The sequence below is a fragment of the Plectropomus leopardus genome, chromosome 20 (assembly GCF_008729295.1).
Source record: "Plectropomus leopardus isolate mb chromosome 20, YSFRI_Pleo_2.0, whole genome shotgun sequence".
Lineage (NCBI taxonomy): Eukaryota > Metazoa > Chordata > Actinopteri > Perciformes > Serranidae > Plectropomus > Plectropomus leopardus.
Window position 1 is genome coordinate 12,785,640 of NC_056482.1, and position 9,894 is coordinate 12,795,533.

General features: G+C 40.4%; 1 protein-coding gene across 1 annotated transcript in view; it reads left to right on the top strand.

Annotated features, from left to right (window-relative positions):
- The window catches only part of ass1 (argininosuccinate synthase 1), a 32,176-nt gene extending 23,092 nt beyond the window's left edge, over positions 1-9,084 (top strand). Inside the window, exons 12-15 of the mRNA XM_042509351.1 lie at positions 1,040-1,171; positions 4,198-4,354; positions 8,189-8,254; positions 8,636-9,084. Coding sequence (XP_042365285.1) covers positions 1,040-1,171; positions 4,198-4,354; positions 8,189-8,254; positions 8,636-8,681 — 401 coding nt within the window. The 3' untranslated portion in view covers positions 8,682-9,084. The remainder of the gene's footprint in view (positions 1-1,039; positions 1,172-4,197; positions 4,355-8,188; positions 8,255-8,635) is intronic.
- Positions 9,085-9,894: the final 810 nt, after the last annotated feature.

The following is a 9,894-nucleotide window of genomic DNA, read 5'->3' on the forward strand; positions in this document are numbered from 1 at the left end:
GCCCTTCTAACTCAGGTGGAAACCTTTTGAGGCTTTAGACAATTAGCAGCATTGCTAAGCTCTGTTTCTGGCCGCCAGCACAAAGTAAGTGCTTCTCCATTTTCAGATCAGGAATGGTGCTGGGGTATTTCGGGTCGTACAGATTTGAGCTGCACCGCTCAACAGATTGGAAAAGATTAAATAGCGTTCATCTGTTAAATCTCAGAAAAGAGTTTTGGAGTCGGGCGAACACAGCGCAAATTGCAAAATTTGGCAGCCTGGTGTCGGCTGTAATGATGTATCTGTTTGACAGCTTGGCAGCATAGCTTGAATCAAAAAAGTGTCACTGTCATTCAAATTGACAGATGATGCGAGGACTCATATTGGAAGGGGAAATAACACTCAGTTTGTGACTGTTTCGACTCACACAAAATGGATGTCGTTGATAAAGCGTCTATTTCTGTTGTCAAACATGTCTGGTAGCACTTTCCCTGACCTCCTTTTGTTTTAGCTGACATTTGAGTGACAGCTTCATTTTTCCTGTCATCTACCTCATCTTTTCTCCACTCTCCCCTCCCTCTCTGTCCAGAGGGGGTAAATTGCAGGGTAGGCAGAGCCCTGGTCCAGGCTCCAGGCTCCAGGCTGGCAGGGGCCTCCTACCCTGTCATTTATCCAGGACAGGCTCATCCATGTTTTGTGAGTGCTGTGAAGGCCTGTCTGTCAGGCGGCTGATGGCTAATGGAGCTGCTTGTAGTTAGTTCAGCTAAACAGAGCTTGTACTTCATGTTCCAATGAATGGCCCCTCATGATGATGATGATGATAACGGTTGTGATAAAATTAAGGGATGTATTGCAAGAAAGTGTGTGTGCTATCAACATTTTTGCCACAATTTATATAATTTGGGTCTCAAAAAGGTGGTAGATATTATGTTGAATATTTGAGATTGACATTATATAGTTTTCTCATGCATCTCCTTACTGTTTATTCCTTTCCAAAAACATGCTTGTCTGCAGTTGTGTTTTGTGCAAATATTCTTTCTTTTTTTTCTGTGGTGCTCAGGGATATATGAAACCCCAGGAGGCACAATTCTGTTGAAGGCTCACTTAGACATTGAGACCTTTACCATGGACAAAGAAGTACGTCGGATCAAGCAGGGACTGAGTATCAAGTTCTCTGAATTTGTCTACAATGGTAAGTCAATAATATTATATAGAGGATTTCACTTAATTATTATTATACCTTGCAGGGTTCCCATGGAACGGAATTTTTTTTTTAACCAAGATTAAACAGCTTGGCTTAAACTTTTACAGGGCAATGCATAAGGGGATCGGTGTATCTTATTCTGATATTTGTTTTCAAACTGGCACAGTGGGAATCAAGGCAGAGGAATCCCACATGCAGAGTGAGAATTACAAAATTTACAAGAAGATCAGCCAACAAACACCAAGTATTTCCCAATTCTGTTCAACCCTTGTCTCCGCAATGCCTCCACCCCATCTCCGACTAGCACCAGGGTCAGGCACCACAGATCTCCAAAAAACACATTCAGGTGTTCACTTACACAGAAGGCAGAGTTACTGTGATATCTTAAAATGGTGGCAAGATGACCGGTGCCATGCAGTTTTTCCCAAACAAACTGATGTCAGGTTTGTTTTTGTTTTTTGTTCATTGAAAAATTGGTCTTAAATTTCATCCCAAGGAGCATTAAAAAGTCTTAAAAGGCTGAAATGTAACTTGCCTTAAGTTGTAGGAACCCTTTAGTGTAATCCACTCCCTTTTATTTCAAGGCATTTTGCTAAGTCTGAATATTTTAAAGCCAGGCATGCCGTATTTGGATTTCAAGGCAGATTAGGCTACAAAGTACTAGTACCTGCTAACAAATTCAGCATTATCACAAATTAAAAAGACAACAGCTAAGAGATTCGTATCCAGATTGTTTGTTTATGCTATAAAATGTATTAATAGTCCAGCTTTAGCGGCGCATGCGCAACTACGTCCCTGTATGTTCAGCGTGTGTGTGTGTGTGTGTGTGTGTGTGTGTGTGTGTGTGTGTGTGTGAGCTTTTCTTGGCTCAGGTGTCTTAATCATCCCTTCTGCTCAGTCTCCAGTCCCCTGCACCTTCATCCACATAATAGGATCAGTGCCATTAGAGACTGACTACTAGGCCACTTCAGTTATACCCTCCAGAGACAAGAGTGAACACACACACACACACACACATAAAGGTGCCACTGTCAGAGACAGGGCACAGATTAAACCCATTGTTGGTTTAAATCATTAATAACTCTGCAGAAAGATAGCAGACGGCTGGCAGTGGGGCTTATGTTAACAGTCCACCTGCCCTGCATCTACTTTGCATTAATTCATCAGTTTTTACCCAAACAAATGTTCATGAGAGAATTTTCAGCAATTAAAGGTAGTGCAGTACAGAGACAGCAAACATTTGATTAGTGGAGAGTAAACAACAGCTGCATGCATATTAGTGGTTAATTAATCGCATAATCAATGAAAAGAAAATAAATCTAAATAAAGTAATTTTTTCATTTATCATGTAAAAGCACCAAGCAGACATTTGCTTGTGTTTCCTAGTTTAATTTCATTGTAAATTCTTTATTGTTTAAAATAAGCTATTTTGAAATATCACTTGAAGGTATATGGATGAAAGGTATATGTCATTATTTTTTAACTAAATTGACAAAATAATTAATTGCTAATGAAGGTAATAATTACTGAGATTTCCCCATTTAATCACCATAGCGACAAAAAGACAAAACTAACGTGAAGATTGAATACGTTTTCTATTCTCTCTATGTTAGTTCTGTCTTTTCAAGTTGACTCCTAACTAAAGTGGGTGTGCAATTGTCATGTCGACATGAGACCTTGTACCAATCCAGAGACAATAAAAACCGGGGAAGGACTGTGTCTGTGAACATGGCCAGACGATGAGGTGGAGGGTCGGCCGCTGATGAGAGGAGGACCCCTGCTGAGTGAGGCGTGTCCGACCTCTGAACGTATACAGATACGTCCCTCGGCCATCTGTCAAAGAGATTGACGGGCCAGGTCAGCGAGATGGGACAAAAGAAAGGGGTCTTTGAACTTCACCTGGAACAGAAATGAGACCAAAGCACATAGACTTTTAGCTCATGAAAGAGCGAAGTGTGGGCATCACACACACACACACACACACACACACACACACACACACACACACACACACACACACACACACACACACCCTGCTGTTAATGGAGTATTTACAGAGGAGGGGCATCTTTCTCCACTTGTTTTTTTGCCATAGTACAATTAAGAACTTTTATAATAATAAACGTATAAACAGATCTAAAAAAAAATATAGTACCTAACATCTTGTCTTTAAACAAACCTTTAGATTCATGCATCTTGTTTTCAGTTTGTCTCTACGTACAAACGTTCATCCTTCCGTTACATTCTTGTGAACATGATATTCTCAAGAACGCCTTTAGGGAATTTGCTCAACTTTGACACAAACATACCCTTGGTATCAATGATGAGCTGATTAGATTTTGGTGGTCATAGGCCAAAGGTTAAGGTCACTGTGACTTTGTCAGTCTCATTTGTGAATGCTCATTAACACCTTGAGGGAATTTTTTCAAATTGGGCTCAAGTAGACTCAAGGATAAACTGATTATATTTTGGTTGGCAAATGTAAAGGTCATGTTGATTTTGCATTTGTCTCATTCTTGTTAAAGCAATATCTCAGGAACACTTCGAGGGAATTTCTTCATATTTGACACAAACATTCACTTGGACGCAAAGATGAGCTGATTAGAATTTGATGTTCAAAGGTCAAGGTCACTGTGACCTTGCATCTGTTACATTTTTGTGAACGCAATATGTGAAGATGGCCTCAAGGGAGTTTCCTTAAATTTGGCACAAACGTCTACTTTATCTCAAGAATGAACTGATTAGAATCTGGTGGTTGAAGGTCAAAGGTCAAGGTCAGGGTGACCTCATAAAATATGTTTTTGGACATACTGAAGAAACTTGGATGCCCACCTTGAAACTTTGCTAATTGTATAGATCTTTTTTGCTGCTGCGGCAGAGATGTGTGTGAATCATTTATGTTTTCACAGACATTGATGTTAACTCTAAGTGCAACTCGACTGGTGCATGGAGGCATACAACCGTGTGGCAACATATCTAGCTCATAATATATTGCTGTTTCTTTGCCTCCTCAGGTCTCTGGTACAGTCCAGAGGGTGAATTTTTGCGGCACTGCATAGCCAAGTCCCAGGAGAATGTGGAGGGCAAAGTACAGCTGTCTGTCTTCAAGGGTCAGGTCTACATCCTGGGACGAGAGTCACCTAAGTCTCTCTACAACGAAGAGCTGGTCAGGTAAGCGAGGACAGATTAAAAGTGTGTGTGTGTGTGTGTGTGTGTGTGTGCGTGTGTGCGTGTGCGCGTGTGCGCGTGCGTGCGTGTGCATGCATGCATGCTTACAAAACAGAAGTAGCCATGTGTCAGCGAACCAAAGTGTGTGCTTGCTCTGACTTGACAGCTGTGTTTGGCTGCTCTGGGCACAGTGCAGCTATTCCACATGTTCACCAGTCTGCCTGTTGTTAGGTCAGCTTGCCCAAGTTCTCTTATGACCTCCACATCAACATACTAAACCGACCCCGCCTCACAAAGACATCAGAGAAGTGTCAAGCTCAGTTCCTGGAGGGCAGACCTGACCCCAACCCCTCCTCCTGCACCCCCATGGCCTCTTAGCTGCCGTAACAGTGGGTTTGTTCAGGAGGCCGACCCCTGATGCCCTGTGGGCAGGCTCAGCACTGACCAAAGTAAAACCCCTCCATATGCCTCTCCAGCTCCACTTCAGTCACACACACTCCACTTGTACCCTGGAGTCATAGAGCTAATGGCGTTTACAGCCAGAGGAGAGAAGTGATTTCACTGGGCTTTTAAGAGGAAAGTACCTAGGTGTCACGCTAGTTAAGCAGGTCAGGAAGAGGGAGACAGTCAACAGTCAGCCATTCAATATCTGACTGGTTCGGCAAGTGAAAAAACCCAGAAAAAATCAATATGTCGAGTGTATATGTGTGAGAGAGATAAATAGATTATACTGTACTCAGACTGTGCATTCATTCAGCCTGTTTCTAAGTGTTTCACTGTTCTTTTTTCAGTAAAACATTTAATAACTGAACTGCTGAGTCACTCGCAAGATGAATAATGACTCACCCATCTTTCAACCAGTCAGTTGCTAAGAAACCTGTGGCTGGTGTTCTCAGTTTAACACCTGACCTTGAAGAAATGCATTTCCTATCTGGGACAACACTTGAGTGAGACAGAGGTGTTGTGTTGCAGCTTGTAGTCATGCAGTGACATACAACTTTATGCAATCCTGATAGAGAACATTAAATTGTATTTGGCCCAGCAGTAGGTGTTTTCAGGTAACCACACATCTCTGATATAGCCAACAACCACAAATCTTCAGATTCTTTAACTGATTAATAGTTTTTATGATCAGATATCACGAAAAAAAGTGACAAATGCCCATTTACACTTATCAGGGAGAAGCATGACATATTTGAAACGCTTTTTTGAACCTACCAGCAGATAGATTGAAAGATAAGTTGATTATCAAAGTAGTTGGAGATTAATTGTCTGCGTGCAGACACTCAGCTGTGACTTCTCTTACTTGTTGGAGCAGTAAAGTAACTTTTAATCAGAAGTAAGCAAATATTAAGCCAGCTGGAGCCTGACTGGGTCAGTCCAATATTAGATAGGTATTTGGCAAGGATTTAAAAAAAATATTTTGACATTTAGCACTAACTAAGTTTTAAAGGTATATTATGCAGGATCGACAGTTACTGTTTGTAAACTTCCCAGCGAAAGCAAAAGCTAACCCCAGATTCACTCTCGTTTGGCGTTTCCTCGTATTATATTTGCGTTTTTTGGCCATTATGCCTCTTGGCTGACTGCTACTTACTGTCTGGCACTTGGTCGCTACCTTTTTACCTGACCTCACCTGAGCGCTGTGGGGTTACACAGCCATAAACATCCCAACACAGAAGATAAGAAGATATTACAGACAAAGGGCAGTGTCTCTGCAAAAAGATGCACCACCACACACTTCTAGTGGTGCATAAGTGATGATTGAGAGGGATTACCTCTGTATGAGTTTATACAATGTCTTTGAGAAAATCCAAAATAGTAGTATCTTTTAAGTATCAGCTCATTTTTAACAGGAATCTTGATTGGATTTTTTTTTTTTTTTTAATAAGAACTTACCATAAAACCCTGAGTGAATCAGAAATAACTTGAATTAAGAAAGAAAAAATTGTGATTTGGCCATCCAGGTTACATGCGCTGACCATGCAGTTTCTCTCCCCCTTATTACCTGACAGCTCATTATAGTCCAAAGTCTAGTAAAAGCAAAAAATGCAGACAAACAAAACACACACACACAAAACCCCAAAGGTACATAAAAATTTAGAGTTTGTAAGTTTTGTTGCTCATCTGACATAAAAGATATGTCAATAATACAAAAGAATATACTATGATCAATAGTAATAAGTGGCCATGATATGATTGGTGTAATCCAATGTTAGAAATTGTTTTATCTTTTGATAAAGACGAAAGGCTGCACCATATGTACCATATTTTAAAAATGTCATATTGCAAGTATTTTGACAGATACTTTGATTATGATATGAGTTGCGATTTTGGTGTGAATGGTAATGGAATGGAAATGGTAATTTGCATTTCATGTTCAGTGAATGATGTTATTTCTGCTGGGGTCTGAACCACAGAAAGCATGTTGCCTTAAACCTCATTTAACCTCATCACCACATTTTACCTTTATCAAAAATATTGCAGGTCCTTTAATTTGGATATTGTGTGTGGCCATATCATGATTTGGATAATATTTTGTTTAATTGTGCAGCCCTATAAAAAAAAGTTATTGTGGTTTATCAAAACTTCTACAGTGCTATTGCATGCATGCACTGTACCTGACAGTAATACACCTTGAAGCTGCTATTTCCACATGCACACAAACACACACTTATTTTTTTTCACTTCTACATGACTACCTGCCACAATCACAAAGGTGTACACACACACACACACACACACACACACAGACCAGATTAGGCATGAAACCCCCACTGACATCCTGTTGGCTCTCCACGGGCAACAGTAAACGGCGTTATTAACACAGTGGTAATACAGCCCGTCATCGCACCCATCTGAGACGGAAATGTCACCCTCCTTGTTGTCCACTGGCTCCACTCTCAATTAGACTGCAGGGTTTCTTAAAGGAATACACAAAATATCACATGCTTCTACGCCCCCCCCCCCCCCACCACCCTCACACACCCACACACACACACCCACACACCCACACACCACACACACACACACAAACATATTCTTTAAGGCCACTCTCATAATGGTGTTCAGGTGCCGGGTAGGGAGCCTGTATTGAGAGTTGATGATTTAGTTGTCGGTCTTTCTTTTTATAGTGTTTATCCTATCATTTGTTGGCAATTTCCTCTTTTGCTAAGTGCTTTTGAAGAATGAGTGCAAGCTGTACATCGGGAGTTGGGGGTGTCGTAGGGAGGAGAGGACTCAGTCAGGGAGTGTATTAAGCACTGCAGGTAGAAACTGCTGTAATTACACAGCACACAGACACTCTTTTGTAAGACACTCGCGCACACTCAAGATGAGCCGACAGCCTAAGCAACATAGAAAATGCAGCGGCACAAGTTATAGATTAATGTCTTTTTTAAAAGAAGCGGATAAACTCGAAGACAGAAACATCAGTAAGAAAATCATCTCCACACTTAGCTCAGAGTTGATATGATGGGATTGTTTTAAAATTGGTTACGTGCGACTGTTGTGTGCTTGTGTACCTGAGCGTGTTTTCACTCTCCGATATTGATTCTCTGTTATTCGGGACAAACAATGCTAAAGTGAAGCATTCAGTGGAAAATCAATTGGAACATTATTTCAAAAGAGCAGATTATCAATGACTCAGTTATCCCAGTAGTTGATGAGGCTCCATGTCTTTTATGTTTACTGCAATGATACCAAACATTTCAATCATTTTGTTCAGCATATCCTGTAACTTTTCCCTACATTTCTTGGTTGCTTTTGAGCTATGTTTATTAACAAGATTGACTTTATTGACTCAACTGCCTCTTTCTTGACTTCTTTTCACTCTAGCATGGACACACAGGGAGACTACGACCCCAGTGATGCCTCTGGATTTATCAAGATTAATGCTGTCAGGTAAGAATCCCTTGAATTAGGGCTGGGTATCATTTGAAAAAGTTCAATATGAATACCTTAAAGTCGCTACCATACCACAACAATATCATATCATGATATAACTTCTGATTTACACCCCTTGTAGGAATTGGCTGCAAAAATAGCATTTACTTGACTCCCTGTAAAGCACCAAAATTGAGCGCTCTCCTCAAGTTTTGACCTTCCTCCAAGTTTTTTGATGCCCTGAGGGACTGACATAATTTGTCTGCCAAAACCCAGCCCTATCATGGAACCTTAAGACTTAAAAAAATGTCTTTTAAAAGTAATTTAGTCCACATGCACAGCCTTTGTACCTACACTTAAACATCCATGTTAAATACTTGTCATTGTTCTCCTCCACAGGTTAAGGGAACACCATCGTTTGCAGGGATTGTCCATCGGCAAGTAACTGCTGCAGTACTGGGAACCATCTGTCTTTCTTCCCTCCTCACTCCACCATGTCTTAAGCAGTAGTAGGGTCTTAGTCTTTTGCCTTATTGTCTTCTGTTGGTTATTTTCAGGGTATGTAGCACACTAGCAAGCACACCAGACTCATACTGCAAAACTGTGACATTTCTTCGGTGGGAAAGAGTGGAGGAAGAAAAATCAATGAAACGTTTGTGCCAGGAAAATAGCTTGAATCAGGTGTACCGGTGATTGTTAGCTATAATGTTGGTGAGCATTATAGTAGTTTGTATTTCTTAGTATTTTAGTTTATTTTTTTCGCATTCTTGGCATCAGTAGGTCAGTGCTTGAACACAAATATTTCTAACTAGAAATTCTTTGTTTTGAATAAAATGGAGTGAATTGTGTTTTTTTTCTTCCTTAGCTGTTTACTTGATTCATTTTAGAAACCAATGAGCATATATCATCAATTTACAAGCAAATGTTGTGGAGATACACATCAGCCTCTGTCGGATTGAATATTTTAGTGATTAATTATCCCTGTTGTTGGCAGACAGCCTATTTATTAGTGCCTGCTTGTTTAACTCTTGGGGTTGTACAGTCACTGCCCCGTGAAGATTTCAGGGCGGCAAGGACACTGGATTATATTTACAATATGTAGATGGAGCTGTGGCAGTGCATTAGTTTGGCACAGGGGAAAGTCACTGTGGTGGCTCGCTTATAGCTGCTGGAGCAGAAGTGATGAGGCCATTTCAGATGGAAGGAAAACCAATGGGCCACATACATGTATGTATATTTCCCTGCACCACATGTGGTCTCCAGGCTTTGAGAATAGAGGAAAGAGGAGGAGGCATTTTAAAGACAAAAATTAGAGTATTGTGTCATTCATTATTATGGTGCTCTGTTTTCTCAGTCTCCCATAATGTCCCTGAGTTGAGTTCATTTTTCAACATGTGGACCTTATATCTGCACCTATGCAAAATGACTCAGCAGGTAATTGTAACAATATCACCTAATAATAATGACTTTATTAAGAACACAGAAAAAGGTCCATTTGGTCGTACATAAAAACAGACAATAGTCGATGCACAGAAATACAATGGATACAATTAATGTTTTTTTTTTTTAAAAAACAGGAAATACACATCACTACATTTTCCAAGTTCAGTTTTTCAAGTACTGTAAGTATGCACAAAAAATCTTTTGAATCTTTGATT